Source organism: Paramormyrops kingsleyae, chromosome 22, assembly GCF_048594095.1.
Source record: "Paramormyrops kingsleyae isolate MSU_618 chromosome 22, PKINGS_0.4, whole genome shotgun sequence".
NCBI classification, from domain to species: Eukaryota; Metazoa; Chordata; class Actinopteri; order Osteoglossiformes; family Mormyridae; genus Paramormyrops; species Paramormyrops kingsleyae.
This window is the reverse complement of record NC_132818.1, coordinates 9255747-9278233: the sequence shown is the minus strand read 5'-3', so window position 1 is coordinate 9278233 and position 22487 is coordinate 9255747. Positions and strand designations below refer to the sequence as shown.

Genomic DNA, 22487 nt, shown 5'->3' with positions numbered 1-22487 from the left:
CCACTGAGCCACACGCTGCCGTCCGATCTATATAAATGTAAATGTGATTAAAGAAGAATAGCAACAGGTTAAAGTTAAATTTTAGATGCTGCTCACTGGTGAGTTGTGCTATTTTTAGAACAGGTCCGCGGGCGACTCATGTGGTCCTTGGGGGCATCCTGGTGCCCGCGGGCACCATGTTGGTGACCCCTCATCTATACATAACTTTTTAGTCGCAGTGAGAGTTCTCTTTTTTTAATTATTTGTGTGTTGTTGGTTGTTGTTCTGTCACTTTTGACTTTTAAAAGCAGGGAAGGAACCAAAGTTAGTTTTTAAAATTATTTAGTATTTTAAGTATTATTGCAAACGAGAATTCCTCTAAAGGAATATTTAATATTAAGTATTTATGCAATCCTAAATTGCGCCCCCTGCTGCGCATAAGTGAAAATGGTTCCATGTTTCTAGTTTTTTTGCTCAGGAAGAAAACGATAAAACTATAATTTCATGTCAGAAATAAGTATTCTGTAACCTTTTTATCGAACTTTATATTTAGTAGGCTAATACAAGTATTTTTTGTGTGTTACATAACGGTATTACTTTTTAACTCAGGATGTTTCTCAGAGGATATCACGAATCATGTGACTTTCAGATCAGTCAGAAAGCGTTATGAAAAAAACGTCCCGTTAGTCATCTGTATTGTTTTCCACCGTGCAGTAAACTTATTCGGTATCAGCCAGATTTTCGTAAGTAGCACAGTTTTCTCATTCATATTCATGTAAAAAAACGAAAATATCACTACTCTCCGGCTACTCTTGTAAGCAGTACTTACATGTCGATTTTTTTTCTTTCATTATGGTCTCGTTTTACTATGCTGAGAAGCGAAACGTTGTCAAAATTAGGGATAAAGAACCGAAGGTAATCGAATGTCACCTGAAATTAGTGTACGATAAAACTAATATATGTAATATATTACAAGTCACATAAAAAAACACATAGGCTACATGTGCGGCAAAAAATCAAAAGGCCCGCCGAAATAGACCAGGAAATGAAGGTTCATGCTCATTTCAGGTCACAGTGAAAAAGCTACTGGATCTTAAATTAGTTCAGCATAACAACGATGTTTTGTGGAATCGTGTATATAGATATATTTTATTCTTATTCTTTTAAAGGGATACTGTATGCAGCAGATATAAATGTTCTGAATTTCGCTCATATCCTCAGTCTAAACAGTACTCCGCAGGGTGTATGGGCCCTTTAGAGATAGAGGTGGTTTGGACACCTGGCGCGGATGCCTCCTGGGCGGCTACCCGGAGAGGTTTTCCCTGCATGTCCTACAGGGAGGAGACCCCGGGGAGGACCCAGGACTCGCTGGAGGGATTGTATCTCTCGGTTGGCCTGGGAACGCCTCGGCATCCCCCCCGAAGAGCTGGTAGAGGTAGCCTGGAGGTAGCCGGATAAGCGGAGGGTAATGGATGGGATGGATCCACTAAACAGAAACATCGTTTGAACTAATCAGATCATATACTTTAACACTATTATTTCCTGTCACAGCAAGAAAATTATTCAAATTTAGTAAATATATAATTTTAAAAACCGTGAGTAACGCTGTGAATGCTCAAGCTAGGTTCTGGCACGAATAGACTACTAGGCTTCCGATTTCAGGTTTTCAGAATAAAAATCCTGCTAATGCACTTTCTAAATGGGTTGCCCGTTAAAAATATAGAAGTTAGTTAGTTTCTGTAAATGTGCTCAAAACACATGTAAATGTGCCTCCACAAAGCGCATAACTGGTACTATAGTACGCATTCAACTTTAAAAACGATATGTGCGACAACCGATTGTGGTAACTGTAAATGCGTACTTATGTGCATTTGCGCTTATATGAAAACAAAACATAATGCAATTTAATCTTTATATGCTAACTCTACTTTATTTGCGGTATACAGGTTGAAATGCAAGGTATTTTCTTGTCGTAGAAGCGCAAATGCACATTAAATAAGCACGCATTTGCGCTTTTACAAACAATCGATTGTCGTACGTATCGTTTTTAAAGATAAATGCGTACTTGTGTACCAGTTATGTCCATCCCTGTACATAACTATCAGTTTGATGAGGATTATTTATTCATCGTTTACGGTTGTTTAAAAGTTCTCTATAAATAAACTCTCTTCAGGGGCCCTTCTGCCATCCCATGTGTTTATTAAGTTTCATTGCCAGCTCAATTAATTAATTAATTAAATTACTTAAGAAAGTCAATGAGATATTAATTAGCTATGCAAGGTGCACTAGTGGCCAAGCCAAGAAATACATGGGTGTATTGGATGGTTGCTGCAAATACTGGGGTGACATTAGCAGAGGTTTTGAAATGGCTAAGCTGACACACTTTGACAGCCAAAATACTTACTTTTACACCAACATGATGTCACGCCCCGCTCCGTCCGATCCTAATGTGTGCCACGCCCACCTCGTTACCTCGTGTTCAGCCCTGATTGTGATCACCTGTGTCCTGTTATGTCTGGCTAGTCTTTTGTATTTACTCCGTGTCTCAGTTAGTTTCCCCAGATCCGTCATTGTAGTGTCCGTGGATGTCTCTGCGTGTTCGTCTGTTGCCTATTAAAACCCTGATCACCTGTGAGTAGGGCTTGCTCTCCTGCTTCCCTGCTCACCTTCCTGCCGAAACGTGACACATGAACATTTAAGCATAGTTTTCTTTGGCTGAGTAAGTCTTTTTCACAGCACTGAAAATAACAATCAATCTATTATAAAATTAATAGTACGCAAAATATAGGATATAAGAATGTGTAACTGTGGTAACTGAATGAGAAGTATTTTCAGAAAATAAGTTCAGTACATATTGTCCTGCTGTGAAGTAACCATATAAACATTTAAACAGTAAACCTATGGTGTATATTAAAAAAAACTCAAGGTGCTGTAATAATAGTGCAAAATTGACTATAATTGAATGCATGCAAGACAACTGTAGTCTGTTAGACATTACCTCTGTACCCTAAAGAGACCAAACGTCTCACTCTCCTGTACACTGCAGAATCAAGGGAACAATGGAACTGAGCAGCAACAAGCTTCACCCGTTTGTTTCCGAGATGAGGATTGTGCTCTTGGGGATGGAGACAAACTCGGTGGGAAATGCCATCCTGGGCAGAGAGGCTTTCGAGACTGGGACCACTTGCTCCCCAGAACCACGGCACTGTGAGAGGGCCAGAGGCGCGGCTGCAGGCAGGCGTCTTGCTGTTATTAGCTGTCCGGACCTAATTACGCTCAGTCCCCCAGCACTGACTCAGGCGATACAAAGTTGCTTCTTCCTGTCCTCTCCTGGACCTCATGTACTTCTGGTGGTGCTGAAGCTTGACAGCTTTACGCGGAAGGATTTGACCAGAGTGAAGAGCATCCTTGAATATTGGGGTGACACCGCAGTGAATCATGCAATGGTGCTCATTGTCTCAAATTCTTCCCATAAGAACAGTGCTGTGGAGCAGTTAATCAAAGACTGTGGAGGGAGAGACCATGAATTCAATGCCAGATATATGACTGCGACCAGACAGGTGGCTCAGCTTGTGGAGAAAATGGAGCAGATGGTGACGGAGAAGGCGGGACAGCACCTCAGCCCTGAGGCGTGCCGGGAGTCCAGTATACAGGCGGATGTGGAGGGCGCGCGGGATGCCGTTCCACCTGAAAAACGAAGAAGACAGCAGGATGAAGAGAAAACTAGGGAGTCAAGCTCACATGAACGGCCTGAAAGTGTAGAATCTGGTAAGTATTCTCATAGCTGGTTGTTGGCAATGACAAGAATCAATAATAATAATAATAATAATAATCGATACTTTATTGATCCCAGTGAGTGTCTTTACGCAGAGTAAGCTGCCCGCGAAGGGCAGCCACCTGTAGCGGTGCCCAAGGAGCTGGGGGTTAAGGGCCTTGCTCAAGGACTCGCAGACGTGCTGAGGCTGGGTTTGAACCAGCGACCTTGTGATTACAGGCACACAGGCTTAAAGTTCATCTAAACCAGTGTTTCCCAAACCATTCCTCAGGGACCCCTATACCGCCCATGTTTTGCTCCCTCCCAGCTCCCTGCCAGTCAGTCCACATTCTTAAATTGTCTGGTGGTCCCCAAGGACTGGTTTGGGAAACACTGATGTAAACTAGCATAACGCATCACTGGCAAGAGCCTCCCTACCATTCAGGACACCCACCTCCAACGGTGCCTGCGGAAGACACACGGCATCATCAGAGATCGCAGCCACCCAGCACGCTAGACGTTCAGTTTGTTTCTGTCTGGAGGGCGATACAGTAGCTTGGCTGCTCGGACTACCAGACTCAAGAACAGTTTTTACCACCAGTCCATCAGGCTCTCCAACACTTAAAACTGTAAAAACCATTTATTGGTATTACGTGCAATTATTGATGCTACATCACTATTTCAGTGTACAGTACTGGTGCTCGCACTACCCCTTCCCAACCCCACTCCTCCGCATACACAGACATTCCCTTATTTATGACTTTTTAATTTGTAATTCTTAGTTTTACTTCATCTTCTTATCCTCCAGTGCTGGGAGGCTTGTTTTCCTGCTTATCTTCTTGTCCAACGTGTTTCATTGTAATGTTGACCCTGTGGTATCATACATAACAAATAAATTGAAATTGAAACTAACTTAATGACAGGAAACGGCTATAAAATTTGCTTGCTGTTATATTTAATGTTCTAATTAAAATATTGTTCATCGTTATATTCATAGATGATGCCATCATGTGGTTATGCTGGTGTTTTTGTGTCGTGAATCCGCAGGTTCCTCCTCTGGCGAGGATTTGGAGGGTGGCATCTGGAACTTGGACAAGACCTACCTTCCGGTGACCTGTGGGAACAAGACGGGGAATCTTTACCAAGACAAACTGGCTATAGGTGAGGGTCATGGGGGAGGAGGGGCAGGGTGGGTTACAGATGAGGAACAAATGGTTTGTCTTTGCTGCTCTACAAAAGAGGACAGAGTCCTGTTACCATCGTCAACAGGAGAGCTGTCAGGCTGCAATCTGCCCCACCCCCATGTGTGAACCTCACCCCCGTGTGTGCGAAAAAGAATCACATGCATTGCCTGCGAAAATAAGTAGCCCAAGATTGAATGGAAATACAGTGGTACCTCAGTTCTCAAACTCATTATAACTCGAATTTCTTAAAAGTCGAACCAACCAGTTCGAAAATAAATTACCTAGAGCTCGATCTGAGTCTCAGAAGTCAAACCGTGAACGCCGACCTCAGAACTTGTACGCGCGGGGAAATGAGTCACTCGGCACGTCTCTCAGCGGAAACAAAGGGTAAAGCTTCAGTCTCAGCCTCGCATTAGCTGTGATAGCATCGTGCATGTTTACATGTGGCACGCGGAAGGAGCAGACGATCGGGGCAGGACACATTGTTTGGATACATTTATTTTTTTACTTTACAAATTACTGTTTTGATAAATGTGCTTAGATGTGTTTAGTACAGTATATGCTCTTGTTTTATCCGGTTCATTTTGTGTTTAAATGCTAAAAAAAAAAACATATTTAGGTGTAATTTTTTGGGGCCGGGAACCAATTAATTGGTTTTCCATTATTTCTTATGGGGAAAATTCGATCACAATTTGAACTTTTTAGGATTCGATCCGGAGATCTGAACGGATTAAATTTGAGTTCTGAGGTACCACTGTATTGTATTATAACACACAAAATCTTTAGGATAGACAGTGACTTTGTGTCTGTGTGTGAGACAATCTGAATCGTATATCCAGTCTGAATATCTACAATATAACCACATTGATTCAAAACCCCCAGTCTGACAAAAATTTAGAAGGAAATCAACCAAAAAACGATAAATCTGCTGAAAATCGATAAACCCATCAAATCACTATTACTGGAATATTTTTCCAGGTTAAGATCATGTGGTTTTTCATAAATATAAGTTGTTTTAAAAGTAGGACACTTCCTTATGCAACTGATCTAATTAACGTCCAATTCAAAGATGAATTGAAGCATATTGAATTGTTACATGGTTAACTATGTTTTTTTGTACCATATCCTAGACCATTACCTACAGTAGATGCATGTCATACCATAGGAGTAGGAGATGCAAATGAACACAGTTCATTTATGAATAGAAAGGACAGTATCAAAAATCAGCAACACTGTATTTGCTTCCATTTGAGAGCTTAGCATGGTGAGACTCGTCATTTTCTTCGATTCTGCTGTTTATTTTATGTAATCGTATCAGTTAATAAGGAACTAACTAAAAGTATTAGTGTCTGTTTCTCATAGCTAGAAAAGAATTTTATATAAAAGCAGAAGTGCTGTTAGTGTCTGTTTTACCATGTAAAATCATCAGCCAGTAGTATTGGAAGATCTGCCTGCTTAAAACCAGTATTAGTTTCTATTGGTTGAGCCATCACACTGACGTGCTGCTTTGATGAGCTGCTAATTTTGCTTTATGACTGTGTGAGTCTCTGTCAATCCTGGGTGTCACCGTGTCTGTTCTAGGGGAGAAATGTATCCTGGTAGGAACAGATTGGTTCACTCCCCCTGAGTTTGAGGTGTTTGGTGGAAAGAAGAGTTACAAGAACTGGAAGAAAAGCATTCAGTGTAAAGGCACCAGTCTGCATAAACTGATCCAGGTTAGCGGGCTTGGAGTGACCTTCTCCAACACACAGCGATGTCTACACTCATGTCTGTTTGTGTCATATGCTGCTACTGGACTAATCAGTTCGGTCCAGATCATGCTAATACTCACTTTCCGTGTTTCACACCTTCTACGCAGGGTGGTCATTTGAAGACCTTCCCTCGAAGGCGTTTGCAGGTAGTGAATCCCTCCCACACAGTAAACCGTATGCCGCTTTCACCCCATTACCTCAAACAAAATATACGGTTCTGGGCCTACCTGGGGTTAATCTTTGCTATTCTGGAATGTTTGTCACATGACAAGGCCAAGAAGTTGCATAAGCAAGCTGGAGGACCAAGAATTGTAGTAGTGATGATCCTAGCTTCACCATTTCCCATGTAGGATGACCATCAGTGTTCATCTCTCAGTCCACAAGCCTGAATGAAGGTTCGGTGTTGCTAGCATGCAGCTGTTGCAGACTCCATGCTGCCGAGAGCTTGGTTTCGGAATATAGGGGAAGCTTTCAAGAATCCACACTAGATTGCTGGGGACAAAGTGAGTTTTAGGAGGTCTGTCACCACATTTGTGGGCAGAAGATTATAGGTTCTGGGGTGCTGTTTGAGGACTGGAGGAAATATGTAAGAGGAAAAAGAATGGCGATCCGCTCTAGAATGTACTTTGTTCTGCTGGAATAGGGGCTGCCTGTGCTCTCAGTCGCAGTTGCCCTGGTACCTGTCAGTCTGCTAACTGATGGTCCCTGACAGAGGTGGGTTGTTCTGGTCCAGAGAGTAAAATTCCTGACCATGATATTGTTTCAGCCAACCAGCTGAGTACACTCTGACTGTGACTCCTTGTACTTAACTGGTGGGTTAAAACAAAATCTTGGTCTGGAATTTTACTCTGGAGCTTAACTACCCACCATTAGTTCCTGGAAGTCTTTTTTTGACACATGCACTGGTATCATTACGCAATTTGTGTCCTCTGTTCTGTGCAGTACAGTTTACGCACATTGTCGCCTGTGTGAACCCTGCTGTCAGGCCCGGGGGTTTACGTCACATCTCTGTCTTTCCTCAGGGCAGAAAGAAGCCTCCTACCCATCGCTGTTCGCGAAGCTTGTCGCCAGGTTGGGTTTCATTCTGCTGTTGGACTTTTCATTACGTCGTAAGATGTTTGACCATCTGTGTGGCATCTTTGTTTATCAATTTCAGTGCAACATGTTTCCTACGAGGAAAAAGCCTTCACTTCTGAAAGAGAACCATTTTTCCCTGTGTTCATTAACAAATGTTTTAGACTTCAGAGAGGAATCCATGCAGGAGGAAGACAATGGAGATGATAATGAACATGCAGAACAGCACAAAGAAGTGGATCTGTCAGACTTTAAGGGGAACTCCCTTGAGGTCACTTGTGGGTCCTCTAAAGGGACTCTACATAAGTATCGCTTCGCCACTGGTAAGTGCATGTACGTGTATTTTTGTACGTCTGTGTGTGCACAGGATAATGTCATAACAACATATATATCATGGAACCTTGAAGTGTTTAAACTCCCTGCGTCCAGTTGTGTGAAATTGCAAAAATGTGCCAAAGGACCTGACAGACACCAAATCACAGCTCAACAATATTATTAATAAAAGCACAAATTCAGAGACTTAGACATGAACATTTTGAACACGATAGCAAGTCAAGGAAAATTTTGCCCAACCAACTCAAACAGAATAAAGAAAAATCAGTTATACCAGCAATAAGGAACTCGTCAGGGCTGACCATGTATTCACGCAAAGAAATAAACAGTGCATTTCTGGAATTTTACACAAAATTATACACCCCTAATAAACAGCCAAGCTAATCAGATATCACCACCTTCCTCGATACCTTGGATTTACCCCAACTAAATAAGGACCAACTAGTTCCATCCATCCATCATCTACCGCTTGTCCGGGGTTTGGGTCGCGGGGGCAGCAGCTTCAGGAGAGGCACCCAGACCTCTCTCTCCCCAGCTACCTCCACCAGCTCCTCGGGGGGGACACCGAGGCGTTCCCAGGCCAGCCGAGAGATATAATCCCTCCAGCGAGTCCTGGGCCTGCCCCGGGGCCTCCTCCCTGTAGGACAGGCACGGAAAACCTCTCCGGGTAGCCGCCCAGGAGGCATCCGCACCAGATGTCCAAACCACCTCAACTGGCTCCTTTCGACGTGAAGAAGCAGCGGTTCTACTCTGAGGCCCTCCCAGATATCCGAACTTCTCACCCTATCCCTAAGGGAGAGCCCAGACACCCTGCGGAGAAACCTCATTTCGGCCGCCTGTATTCGCGATCTCATTCTTTTGGTCATTACCCATAGCTCATGACCATAGGTGAGGGTAGGGACAAAGATGGACCAATAGATCGAGAGCTTTGCTTTTTGGCTCAGTTCTTTCTTAGCCACGACGGACCGGTTAAGCGCCTGCAAAATTGTAGACGCCGCTCCGATTCGTCTATCCAGCTCCCGATCTCGCCTACCCTCACTCGTGAACAAGACCCCGAGATACTTAAACTCCTCTACTTGAGGCAGTACGTCTTCCCCAACCCGAAGAGGGCAAACCACCCGTTTCCGGCTGAGAACCATGGTCTCGGACTTGGAGGTGCTAATCCTCATCCCTGCCGCTTCGCACTCGGCTGCGAACCGCCCCAGTGCATGCTGGAGATCCCCAGCAGATGAAGCCAACAGGACGACATCGTCTGCAAAAAGCAGCGAGGCAATCCTGAGGCCACCAAACTGGACACCCTCCACACCCTGGCTGTACCTAGAAATCCTGTCCATAAATATTATAAACAGGACCGATGACAAAGGGCAGCCCTGGCGGAGCCCAACACGCACCGGGAACACGTCCGACTTATTACCGGCAATGTGGACCAAGCTTCTGCTCCGTTCGTACAGGGACCGGATCGCCCACAACAGCGGACCCCGGACCCCATACTCTCGAAGCACCCCCCACATGGCACCTCGGGGAACCTGGTCGTAAGCCTTTTCCAAATCCACAAAACACATGTAGACTGGATAGGCAAACTCCCAGGCCCCCTCCAGTACCCTTGCAAGGGTATAAAGCTGGTCCAGTGTTCCACGACCAGGACAAAAACCGCATTGTTTCTCCTGAATCCGAGATTCGACTATCGATCTCACCCTCCTCTCCAGTACCCCGGAATAGACTTTCCCAGGAAGGCTGAGAAGTGTGATCCCCTTGTAGTTGGAACACACCCTCCGGTCCCCTTTCTTAAATAAGGGGACCACCACCCCGGTCTGCCAATCCAGCGGCACCGTCCCTGACCTCCACGCACTGTTGAGAAGGCGTGTCAGCCAAGACAGCCCCACAACATCCAGAGCCTTCAGGTACTCCAGGCGGATCTCGTCCACCCCCGGGGCCCGGCCACCACGGAGCTCTTTAACCACTCTGGCCACCTCAGCCCCAGTAACGTGCAAGCCCCCCCCAGCACCCTCGGGCTCTGTGCCCTCAGATGTCTCAAAGGCAGTGTGCGTAGATGTATCTGAGGCAGGGTTGAGGAGGTCCTCAAAGTACTCCTTCCAAGTCCGGGTGATGTCCCCAGGTGAGGTCAACAGCACCCCCCCCCCCACTATAAATAGTAGGAACCAGGAGCTGCTTCCCCCTCCTGATACTCCGGATGGTTTGCCAGAACCTTTTTGAGGCCGACCGAAAGTCACTTTCCATGGCCTCACTGAACTCCTCCCATGCCTGGGTTTTTGCATCTGCGACCGCCCGAGCCGCGTTCCGCCTGGCCCGCCGGTACCCGTCAGCTGCCTCCGGAGACCCCTGGGCTAATAATTCCCGGTAAGCCTCCTTCTTCAGCTTCACGGCCTCCCTCACCTCTGGTGTCCACCATCAGGTACGGGGGTTACCGCCACGACTGGCACCGACCACCCTGCAGCCACAGCTCCGTACGGCCGCTTCCACAATGGAGGTCCGGAACAGTGTCCATTCAGACTCAATGTCCCCAACCTCCCCCGGCATGCAGTTGGAATTCTGCCGGAGGCACGAGTTAAAGCTCCAGCGAACAGGAGCCTCTGCCAGACGTTCCCAGCATACCCTCACTATGCGCTTGGGTCTACCAGGTCTGACCGGCTTCCTCCCCCGCCACCTGAGCCAACTCATCACCAGGTGGTGATCAGTTGACAGCTCTGCCCCTCTCTTTACCCGAGTGTCCAAGACAGAAGGCCACAGATCAGATGATACGATTATAAAATCGATCATCGACCTGTAGCCCCGGGCATGTTCGTACCATGTCCACTTATGGGCACCCTTATGTTCGAACATGGTGTTCATTATGGACAAACCATGCATTGCACAGAAGTCCAATAACAGAACACCACTCGGGTTCAGATCAGGGAGGCCGTTCCAACTAGTTGAATTAGACAAATCACTAACAGCTAAGGAACTTCGTGTCGCACTCAATAAAATGCCAAATGATAAAGCTGCAGGACTCGATGCCCTACAGACACTTAGAGAATACAATCTCGCAACTGTTTCTCAGAATGGTATTTGACATCAAACACAATTCCAAAACATGAACATATAGCTGTCATCACAGTACAAATAAAACTCCACACAGACCCAACCCTTTGCTACAGTTACCGTCCTATATCACTCATCAGCAGTTCTCAAAATTATTAGTAAAGCTCTTGCCACCCTACTTGAAACAGTAAACCCATCATTAATACATCCAGATCAAACTGAATTCATCAAAGGTAGACATTCTTCAAATAATATGTGCAGATTCTATCTCAAAACAAACTGGAAACGATAAATTTATCCCTAGATGCAGAAAAGGCATTCATTTATATGTTGCAGTGCCTAGGATGGCGAATCATCCCACATTGTTTTGGATAACGAAGAGTGCCCGACTTTCTGCTTGTCTACTGGTCCCTTCCAGGCAATTCAGGAAAGTGCATACGAACAGAAGACAAGTGGCTGTCCCCTGTGGACTTTGTGAAGCAGGAGCTGATGTTAACTGACTCCAACTGGAAGAAGAGCATCTTGTGCTTGGGGACCCCACTCAAATTTCTCATTGAGGTGATGAAGACAGAACCACAAGAATGCAGATATAAGAGGAGGTGGGGTCAGGGAGGGGGATGAGGGGAGCAGTGAGCTTTAAGAACCCACAGGAAGTCATACATGACATCATTTGGACATCTTCTGCTGTATGAAGGGATATGACATTGAGGGGCCTGAAAACTTGATTTGTTTTCTTGTCTCCTCTCTGCAGAAGCGGGTCTTGGTGTTGCACTCCCTGCTCTGCGAATGCCATTCCTGTAGCACTAAGGAGGAAGATTTGGTGAGGTGTTTCACTGTCATGGTAACTCTGTGTCTGTACACCGGGTCAACTCTGTCTGACAGATTGGATTGTTGGATTGCTATTCAATAATTGGTACAATGCAGTCTGCAAACTTGCAGATTCCACATTAGAATGTTGCCATTGACTGACCTGAGGCATATAATTATGGCAACCATATTTAAGATTTCTCAGACTCTTAATGGCAGCTAAAACTGAGGCAACATGAGGCTGATTCTAACAAAGACTAGTTATTGTCAAAATAAAAGCAGGCAAAGAAGTGAGCATCTTCGTGCTTTAGCAAAGACCCGTGCCAATGCACTAAACTCTCACTCTTTTGGACATATGTTGGATGTCTTACTGTGTGTCCTCCACGAGGTGCAGAAGAACCAGGAGAATGATGACAATGATGACAATTGCTTCGTATGCAACGACGATGACGATTTGGTGTGCTGTGACAACTGCCCCCGTGTCTTCCATCATAAATGCCACGTTCCCACACTGGATGATGACACACTGGGGTGGGCATCACCTGCTGATGCATCAGAGAGATTAATTTGTTCAAGTTTACCCTCTGTGGTAAACCATAAGTTTATCATTTGCTGTGTTTCATTTCTTTGATTATGATAATGACAGTTTAACTGGTACTTAACCCTGCTTGTCTTTGCAATGGTTCTTTTCACTGTCACTCTGTGTCCCACCGCCTGAGCCGGCTAATGCAATGGAAAAAAAAGGGCTTGACTCAGCTCCGGTGTCCATGATTCTCTTTACCTACTGCCCACGCAGGGACAAATGGATGTGTACATTCTGCGTGATGAAGTCCAGTCAAAAGTGGCAGTATCCTGTACAGATACCCCATGAAACAGCCCTGCAAAAACCCATCGCAGACTATTTGCTGGTGAAGCCACCATGTTTCCATGTTCCAACATTTCATGGTCTCTGCAAGCTGTTATTCTGTTGTTTAGGGCTAGTTGGCTAATTATGCATTTTACTTGTGTCTCAATCACATTGTAGCACTGCCATTATCTCCTCCTGTTTCTGTACGAGGAACACCAGAAGCTCTGTAATATGGTGAGTATGTCTGTCTGTCCCCATTTCCGTGCCTTTGTGTCACCGACGGCCGCATGAATATGCTCGTTGCTCTATGGCAGTCTGTAAGCCCCCTCTGCCTTCATGCCAGGTGAAAGGCCGCGAGGATGTCCGTGAAAAGCCTGCGTGGTTGGACAAGGTTGTCAATGCACTGCAAAGCAACCACTACTCTGCAGTTGGCGATTTTGTGTCTGACATTCAGCTCATTTTCAGCAACTCCTCCTCATCCAGCAGGGTAAGACGGCTTGAAAGAGCAAGTAGATTTTTAAAAACAGCATTTTTTCACTGTGGCATAAAATTTCATTTTGGCTCATTTTTGGTTAATTGAAGATATATTAAGAATGGGCATATTTATTTTCTTCTGTTTTCCTCAGGATATCTTCGGGGAGACAGGTGCCAAGCTCAAGGATATATTTGAGGAAGAGTTTCGAAAAATCTTCAAAATTCAGCTGAATTGCTAATGGTGATTGATGGATTCCCCTAGTTAATTTGTAGCTGTTTAATTATGTTCATTTAGTTCACTCATTTATAGCTTTCATATTCCTTTTTTTTTTTTCTTTTTTTGTAATTAAAATTTTTATTATTTTCCAAACCAAAAAGTTACAGCAGTCTCATATAATACACTTCAGCCATTCACATTTATATATCACAAACAATATGAACAATCACTAGTTCAACCTCCTAGCCATTTATCCTTCAAACACATCACCCCAGAAACCTTCCCACATTTTCATCATATCTTGTTTCCCATTTAGTCTGTCCAACATTTTTTCATATGAAGCTGTCTTAATCGTCTCATCGGTCCATTCCTTTCCATCGGGAATTGTTGAGGATTTCCAATGCCTTAATATTACCCTCATGGCAGTTATGAGTCCCACCATCACAGCCTTAAACTGTTTATTATTCACCTTTGGCAATTCTACTCTACCTCCTAGCAGACAGTGTCTGGGTTTGAGGGGTAAAGTAAAGCTTATAGCCATTTACCCAGGAGACCAAGAACTCTACCCCAGAATGGACACAGCTGAGGACACTCCGCACTCCCACAGCATGTGTTATTTATCTTATTTACACAACAGCTTGTCATTTTTGTCTCAACACGGTCACACGTTTACAATTCTCCTCCGCTGTCTGTATCGCGCATGGCGGAGTTCCACCCCGATGCGTGTGCACAGACACGTGTGCACAGACACGCGTGCACACACAGGTGGATCCTTAAGTATCACTAAAATATCGTCAGCATATAACATTAACTTATGTTCCTTCCCTGCCATTTTTACTCCCTCAATGTCTGGGTTCATTCTAATATATAGAACCACTGGTTCCAGAAAAATTGTAAATAATAGTGAAGAAAGAGGACACCCCTGACGAGTTCCCCTTGTTACCTTAAAGTATGATGAGAATATACCATTTGTTTGCACTGCTGCTTTGGGATGTTTATACAGTAATTTAATCCATGAAATAAAGCCTGGGGCAAATTAAAAAGCCGAAAGGGACTATTATATCCATATATTTATTTTAATATTCCACCAGAAATCTATCCGCACCGAGAGATTTTCCTACTTCCATAGATCATATAACATCCCTAACCTCCTGAGATAATCGTGTGGGCTAAGAGAGTGACCTGTTCTCGTCCCAACTGTGGCAAGTTCAACTTCGTTAAAAACTGTTACGTCCTCCTGGTTTAGTATAGTTTGTGATGTATAAAGTTGTTCATAAAACTGTCTAAACACCCCGTTCATTTCTTTGTTGGTAGACATGTCTCCACTTCTTATAGCAGGGATTAAATTACAAGCATCCTACCGTTTGAGTTGTCAAGCTAATAACTTGCCTGCCTTCTCCCCTCCTTCATAATACTTCATCCTTAACCTGAAAAGCGCAAACCTCACCTTCACCTTTTTGTTGTACATTTCGTGCAATTGTATTTTACATTTACACAGATCTTGATACTTTTTTTTCAGAATATGATCTTGCTAACTCTTTTTCCAGCAAACAGATTTTTGTTTCAACCTCCTTTATTGATTCCAAATTTATCTTCTTTAATTTGGCTGCTTGGGCAATGCATTTACATCCCACACTGTTGCCAACTTCTCTGTTGATCCTATATTAAGCTCAAAAAATAACTTCAGGTCCTTAGCCAGAAAATCACTGAACATTTCATCTTGCAGCATTGTGGTATTCATCCGCCATGTTCTCCTTCCCTTTGCTTCAGTGTTAAGGTTAATATTCGTGTCAACTGACGCATGATTCGATAATGCTATAGAACCAATTTTGCAATCCATGACCTGTTCAACCATGAGCTTTGAAATAAAAAAATTATCTATCCTGGAGTGTGACTTGTGGTAATAGGAAAATAAATTATACTGACTTTCATTTGGGTACATCAATCTCCAAATATCAACTAGGGCCATGTCTTCAATTAGCATGTTTATAGCAGCCCTGTCTCTGGGTATTGAGGTCTGTTTATTCAAACTTCGATCGAGAGTACCCTCTATAACCTGGTTAAAATCCCTTCCTAAAATAAGGTGTCCCTCTTTATTCCTCAGCAGCTTGTTCACATCATTAGTGAGTCGTGGGTCTTCCTTATTGGGTGATACACATTGCACAGCACCACCCTCTCTCCGTTTATGAATGCTTCTATGCACACGGCCCTCTCCTTCTTTGAATTCACTGATCAATCTCAAATTAACTAGAATCATGACCCCCCCCCTCGATTGCTCGAAACTGACGAATGAATGACTGATGAATGATTGTAGTCGCATCAGTTGCCACACCGCTGGAAGAAGCTGTACTGTGGATCTTCCCTTCCATTGTACCCCAACACAGTCTTGTTCATAGACAGTGGTGTTGTGATATTTTTATTTTTTTGTCTTATATGTCATGGATTTGGTTTATTCTTGACTCTACCAGTCACCTGCACTTGAGTCCTTCTCTTGAACGTCTGGTTCTAGAACCATCCATCCATCCAGTTTCTTGCTTTATGCCTTTCAGCATAACACTGAGATGATACAAGTAAATGTAGGATTGCGATAGAATAGAGGCACACTTTTCAGATATGTTTAACGTGTATGGCCTGCTCTCAGCATTCAAGGGCCACATTGAAATGCTTAGATCAGGCCATAATTGTCTTAAATCTGTTAGTTAGAACAGAACATGCTTATATAGTAACTAAGGTGATCAGCTTTTCCGTTTCTTATTGCACTGCGCTTCAGAAGGGTTGCTGCTTTGAGTCTTGTGCACCTAAGAGAGGAGTAGGATGGGAAAAGTAAAGCTATGCACGTTTCTACTGCTTCCTTGTTATATCATTGTAATGCCTGTTTTAAATAAACACGTGTTTAAAAGCTAAACCTTTTCCCAGCCGTTCTATATTTTAACAAAAAAATAGATAACGTTATCAGGCCAGCTAACTGGCGTGAGATTTTCAATTCGAGACAAGTCCATCAGCACACACATTTGCATGTATGTAACAGTTTTATTAACTTGTAAATAGTATGGAGTGTTTGCAAACTGCCCCATCGCTTTTGGTGTGGCTAATTTTAGGCTTATAATGGAATAACGTAGATTTGCCGTAAGATTTCTTGCACGCCAGGTGCGTGAGAGCAGGCAGGAGTCTCGCGCTGAAGCGGGAGTCAGACGAAGACTTAGCAGTTTAGTTTGTCCGCCACATTTATATGTGTTTGTGTGAATAATTATAAGAAATATATCACTGAATCTTAGACGTCAAGAAATAATTGTGACGTCTGGCAAGGTTTCTTGTTGCGAACGAGTGATATAGTGTATTTCAGATATCCGTTTAAATACGATACACTCGGCGAAGTTGGAGTAGGCCTATTGTTATACTGAATATTCAGTATACTGTTTAGCGGACATTGTGTGATTATAAGCATATATATAAAAATACAAAGGTATTATGAAGTCGGCGGATGACCAAGTACTGGAAGATGAAGCGGGTTACCAAGATGATGAGGTAAAAGTTAAGATCGCTAAGCTTATTTTCAGAAATGGACCAGATAAAGGATAGATTAGCTTTCTTTAGATCCAAAAGAGAACATTTTTCAAATAAACTGGAATAACTAGTCCAGAGAATTAGTCTGGTTAACTGCGCTGAGCTGCCGTTAATTGTGCCTGTTAAGTATTAATAAAACGTCTCTTTCTTTATACAGGAGTCTTTCTTTCAACATATCGACCTCCTGCAGAAACATGGCATCGTAAGTAGCATGCCGACTTATGATTTTGAAAATCTTGTAAGTGGTCCGTCACTTTTACAGTAGTAGGAGTTTAAAAACGATCATATTCCTGTTGTATTTGCGGGTGATGGCTCGCCGTCATTCAGGTTAACATTGAAGGAGCGGCAAACTGAGTATGAAATGAAATACCGTGAGATGGAAATTGTATTTTGGTGGGCAAATAAACGTTATTGAACGACATATTTCAATATTATATATTAATTATATATTTATTATTAAGCGTGGATTTCCTTATATAAGGCAGGCGGGTTGCCAACTCTCGCGCGTCTCACGTGACACTCACGCTTACTGCATTATAAACCTAGAATTAGCTGCATCAGAAGCTTTCGGGTAGTTTGAGAACACTACAGACAATTTACAAGGTAATAAAACTGTTACATACATATAAATGCGTGTGCAGACTTGTCTCGAATTGAAAATCTCACTCCAGCCAGCTGACCAAAGTTGGCTGTCCTGATTTAAGGTTAGACACCCTGGTCAGGAATATTACAGCTCTGCTTCTCCGCAGACCCCAAACAAACCAGCCTTTTGGTCTCCAATCCATGCCCACTTTTTTAGATGTGGCCTTCAGTTAGAGTCATAATCACAGTTATATCTGTGCAGAACATGGCTGACATTAAGAAGCTGAAGTCCATTGGTATCTGCACAGTCAAAGGGATCCAGATGACTACACGCCGGGCTCTGTGCAACGTCAAGGGCCTGTCTGAAGCCAAAGTGGACAAGATTAAAGAGGCTGCAGGGAAGCTGGTGGTGAGATGACATGGAAGGATTTCAGCATAATGTTAAACTGCTACTAAGTTCATTTTTTTAAAATGCCAACCCTCAAATGATGCAGTAATGCCAAGAATGGCTGTGCCCCGTTTGAAGCGCTCATCTCGTTTATTCCAGACGACTGGGTTTCTGACAGCCTTTGAATATAGTGAGAAGAGAAAACAAGTGTTCCACATCACGACTGGTAGCCAGGAGTTCGAGTTACGGGCCAAACACCAGCAGGGACACGTGACAGACATACCCTAACCAAAATCTGCCACTGCTTTCTGAAGATCTATATTTTGGTGTACATGTGTAGCATAGCTAAGTTCTTTGGTTATATAGGTGAGTAATCCTATGTCAGCTAATACTTATCTTGACCCTCTGCAGTAAACTTATTGGCGGAGGCATAGAAAGCATGGCCATTACTGAAGCATTTGGTGGTATGTTATTTTATCATCTCTATGCCGTTAACATGATACGAACACTATAACCTATTAGATCTTACTTCCTTACTGCATATTTTGTTTTACACTATTATCATTCATAGTGAAATCTATAATGCAAATTGTGTAAAGAACAATGTTCTTTATGGTTGCATGTATAGTACAGGCCTGTCTCAAATATTTATGCACCTTTTTGGCTAGAATTTCGGACGGGAAAGACACAGCTGTCTCACACACTGTGTGGTAAGCAGCTGCTCAACATTTTTATGATTAGGGTAAAAATTACTTAACATTAATAATAGCTGTGACATTTGTTCTTTAATGTAACAATAACATGCACTGGAACAAGTTATAGTTTTCTTCAGTGGTGTGTTACAAAAATTGTGGGTACTTTGTTTCACAGTCCTTCTGGCTCACTCCTTACCATGTCTCTGCAGTGACAACGCAGCTGCCAGGAGAGAAAGGCTACACGGGAGGGAAGGTCATCTACATTGACACAGAGAACACTTTGTATCCCTGCCAGAGAACTGGCCTTTGAAACCTTGTTCTGCTGGATTGGTGCATAGTGCTGCCCTGATATAAAACCAAAACTATTGCGATAACAGCTGCTGCCTAGTCTTCCTTACCCTGTGTCCATATCAGTCGACCAGACAGGCTGAGGGATATAGCAGACAGGTTTGACGTGGACCCCGAAGCAGTGCTGGACAATGTCTTGTACGCCCGCGCGTATACCAGTAAGAACCAGTCACCACTTTCCGACTTCATAGTTGTCAACAAGTAACCTTTGCAACGTCTGTCCGCATGATCATTTGCTTTCAATTTAATCAAACACAAAAATGCCACCTATCTCACCTTTTCAGTCAAATGTTTGACCAACAGTGATGAGTCATAACCAGCTGTTTGATTTCACACCTCTATAATTTAACAACAGAATATCTGGGAGTTATGTCCAGATTACAATACCATTTGTATAGAAGAACTTTTCCAACTCAGGACCTCATAACCTATGGTGCTTTTGGTCACATAGTGCACATAGTTCATTTAAATAGTCAAAATTAAAGATCTTTGAAAATATTATTTCTGCATAACAAGAGTTTGGTTTGAAGTTGAAAAATTAAAATGATCATGTGGTTTAACATCAGTTCAGTCAGATTTAATTACACAAGAGCTTATCCGTGGTCTTCAAGAACCATGATTGGCAGTCGCTGATATAAGGATTATTAGTGATTGAACTCTATTCTAAAGGAATGGAATTCATTTATCTGCACGTTTTAAGTGTGTAATTATTCTATACTGAGATTGTCACTCATTGCTTTGATCTTAACAGCATAAATTAATTGGTTTGTGCTTTGATACTGGAGCAGATCTGGTACACACTTTCTGTTAGCAGGTGTTGATGATGATGTTTAATCACAGGCGAACACCAGATGGAGCTGCTGGACTATGTGGCAGCGAAATTTCACGAGGAATGCGGCGTCTTCAAACTTCTGGTGAGGAGTCTGAATACTTTCCAGCCCAGTGTCTCCTGAAGTAGAGGAATATACATAGGGCTTAGTTCTTCAAAATGTGTTTTCTGAATGTGTAAGCAGATCTATTTTCGTGATTTCAAATTGCAGAAATGAGTTGACTCAATGGATAACAGTTGTCCTCTTGTGTGGAATTGGCATGTTCGACTTTTGGATTTCAATTGAATACTTTTACATCCTTCCACAGTCCACAGTCTATGATTGTGTTTGATTGTGCCCTATGTTACCTGGGATAAGCCTCAGGTGTCTACCTCAGGTGTCTATTCTTGTACCAGATAAGCGGAAGGATGACAACTGTATTTTGATTCACACTCTTTTTAGGCGTTTTTAATACGGTCATGTTTGAAAATGCCAACTATATGTGTGCTGTGCTCAAGAATTGCTGTGCTGTGCACTGAATGCAAAAATGATTTACAAGGCAATGGCTTGGACAGAAAGGAATTTTCTAGGAGCAAAGTTTCAGGAACTAACTAGACTCTGCTTTCAGAGCATCTCCTTCCCATTTGAGTCATTAGATCCAATGTTCAGACCCTTTAAGACTAACATAGTGTACTCTCGGGGTCTCAGAGTTATATACCCCTGCCTGTCCCTCATTACTTAGATTATAGACTCCATCATGGCACTCTTCCGTGTGGACTTCTCCGGCCGGGGCGAGCTGGCAGAGAGGCAACAGAAGCTGGCCCAGATGCTCTCTCGGCTGCAGAAGATATCTGAAGGTGAGGCCACTCACTGCATAATTCTGATCTAGTAACATGCAATATGCTGACATCTCAGAAGAAGAAAATACTAAGAATGATGTGTCACGATTCTGTTTACGTACATAATTCGCCCTATCATTGCTCCTCATTTCAGTCTTTTAGAATATGGGCTATTACATGAAGAACAGAACTAATGTGCACCTATATCCGTGTTATATGCCTGCTGCTTAACACTGGCAGGTAGCTGCATTATTAATACAATGCACAGCTACTGAGCCTTTGAAGAAATGATGCCATAGGGATTGCAGATGTTTAATGCTACGTTTAAAGTCTGTTTGTGTGATACATAGAGTACAACGTGGCTGTATTTGTGACTAACCAGATGACTGCGGATCCTGGAGCTGGCATGACGTAAGTGACTGAAGTACAGCTTGTATAAACTCAGATTCATGTAGAATTAACCAGGATTCTAATGAGCTACTTGCTTTTGTTCTGCATGTAATCCATCATGATGTAACTGAACTGTCTGATAATTACGGAGAACACATGTTTACCTTTTGTTCTAAACATGAACTAGTCTCTGTGATATACAGACACAAATATTTTGCATACTGGACAATGAGTATAATATGAATATTTTTGCATTTACTTCTTCATATCTTATTATTAGTGAAGTCTAATTGACTTCATGATTATTACCTTGATATTCATCGCACAACACAGCACTATTCTGTGTTCCATAAACCGTAAAGTGTGAGTCACACAGAGTTTGAGGATGGGAATAAACGCAGAATCATTATGACCTCTCATGCTATCCTAGAGAGATGTTGGAAAGGCTCAAAAGCAGCGTTTGTCTCAGTTTCCAGGTAGATCCAAAGAAGCCCATTGGAGGGCACATACTGGCTCATGCATCGACCACCCGCATCAGCCTGAGGAAGGGACGAGGGGAAATGCGAATTGCCAAAATATTTGACAGGTGTTGCAAAAGTCAGATATTCCTTCTTTGGACATCAACCTGCTGATTATACAACTAGCGCCTCAACCTTGACTGAAAGGCCAGTACTGCCTTAAACTCTCCTGGAAGGGTTGGCTGCATTTTATACAGTCCTGTCTGGTGATGACTGTAGTATTTCCAATAGTTATAAAGTCTGAGGTTAAGTGCAGGCAGTAACGTTGAAAGTACCAATGACGGTTTCAGAAAAACCTGCAGAAACGTATCTTTGAAGGTAGATTCTAAGGCATTCTGCACCCACTCTTCCCAGCCCTGACATGCCGGAGAACGAGGCCACCTTTTCCATCACCGCGGGCGGAATTGCTGACGCCAAAGAGTGACAAAATGAGGAGGAATCCATACTTTCTTGCCTGGAGTATGACTTTGTGATAATGCTGCATAAGCACTGTGTACTTGGAAGGTGTATATGGAAGGGTATTTATTTATGTCTCCGATGGGTTTCATTTTTGGTGTTCAGTTCTAAAAGTTCTGTTTGTTGCGTTTGTCATGAATTTGTGATGCTGGTTTTATTGTGTATGTTTTTATGGGTTAGCAAAGTGAACTTGGACTCTTGAGTGTTTTTTTTTAATTATTATTCACTTCTGAATTTTAAATAGTAAAGTGAGGCCCAATGTCTAAAACCATTTAAATTAAAATTTCTTTGGATTCATTGACATGCCGTGCATTTTTTGTTGGTCATCATACTTAAAATGTATGTTCAGTCTCTGGGAGATCAGCCAATGTCAGGCAAATGAAATCGGGGATATATGAGGTAATTTGCATCGTTAATGCAGACGTCCCAAGTTAGACAG

General features: G+C 43.0%; 2 protein-coding genes across 6 annotated transcripts; both read left to right on the top strand.

The window, feature by feature from the left end:
• Nucleotides 1-474: 474 nt before the first annotated feature.
• On the top strand, nucleotides 475-14079 carry LOC111853191 (uncharacterized). 4 transcript variants are annotated; one of them, XM_023829873.2, is made up of 14 exons: nucleotides 475-722; nucleotides 3026-3747; nucleotides 4781-4894; nucleotides 6499-6632; nucleotides 6776-6814; nucleotides 7691-7739; nucleotides 7907-8065; nucleotides 11533-11672; nucleotides 11866-11934; nucleotides 12316-12452; nucleotides 12718-12829; nucleotides 12946-13002; nucleotides 13112-13255; nucleotides 13395-14079. In XM_023829873.2, the coding sequence occupies exons 2-14, from the start codon at nucleotides 3039-3041 to the stop codon at nucleotides 13479-13481; spliced, it is 1950 nt and encodes a 649-aa protein (XP_023685641.2). In that variant the 5' UTR covers nucleotides 475-722; nucleotides 3026-3038; the 3' UTR covers nucleotides 13482-14079. The 4 variants fall into 4 exon arrangements, with proteins under 4 accessions (XP_023685641.2, XP_023685644.2, XP_023685643.2 ...); XM_023829876.2 differs by lacking the exon at nucleotides 475-722 and adding an exon at nucleotides 1193-1444; XM_023829875.2 differs by lacking the exon at nucleotides 475-722 and adding an exon at nucleotides 2552-2610.
• Nucleotides 14080-16575: 2496 nt separating this feature from the next.
• On the top strand, nucleotides 16576-22349 carry dmc1 (DNA meiotic recombinase 1). 2 transcript variants are annotated; one of them, XM_023829890.2, is made up of 13 exons: nucleotides 16576-16984; nucleotides 17181-17225; nucleotides 17868-18014; nucleotides 18153-18235; nucleotides 18405-18457; nucleotides 18662-18703; nucleotides 18898-18970; nucleotides 19103-19194; nucleotides 19877-19950; nucleotides 20588-20702; nucleotides 21067-21095; nucleotides 21544-21660; nucleotides 21947-22349. In XM_023829890.2, the coding sequence occupies exons 1-12, from the start codon at nucleotides 16928-16930 to the stop codon at nucleotides 21655-21657; spliced, it is 924 nt and encodes a 307-aa protein (XP_023685658.1). In that variant the 5' UTR covers nucleotides 16576-16927; the 3' UTR covers nucleotides 21658-21660; nucleotides 21947-22349. The 2 variants fall into 2 exon arrangements, with proteins under 2 accessions (XP_023685658.1, XP_023685656.1); XM_023829888.2 differs by having other exon boundaries at nucleotides 16580-16984; nucleotides 21035-21095.
• Nucleotides 22350-22487: the final 138 nt, after the last annotated feature.

Excerpts from the sequence above, each read along its gene's own strand:
- LOC111853191 (XM_023829873.2), top strand. The coding sequence starts at position 3,039 with ATGGAACTGAGCAGCAACAAGCTTCACCCGTTTGTTTCCGAGATGAGG. Across the intron at positions 4,895-6,498 it reads CCAAGACAAACTGGCTATAG|GGGAGAAATGTATCCTGGTA; the intron begins GTGAGGGTCATG and ends TGTCTGTTCTAG. Across the intron at positions 11,935-12,315 it reads GCACTAAGGAGGAAGATTTG|AAGAACCAGGAGAATGATGA; the intron begins GTGAGGTGTTTC and ends CACGAGGTGCAG.
- dmc1 (XM_023829888.2), top strand. The coding sequence starts at position 16,928 with ATGAAGTCGGCGGATGACCAAGTACTGGAAGATGAAGCGGGTTACCAA. Across the intron at positions 19,951-20,587 it reads GCGGCGTCTTCAAACTTCTG|ATTATAGACTCCATCATGGC; the intron begins GTGAGGAGTCTG and ends CTCATTACTTAG. Across the intron at positions 21,661-21,946 it reads ATTGCCAAAATATTTGACAG|CCCTGACATGCCGGAGAACG; the intron begins GTGTTGCAAAAG and ends CACTCTTCCCAG.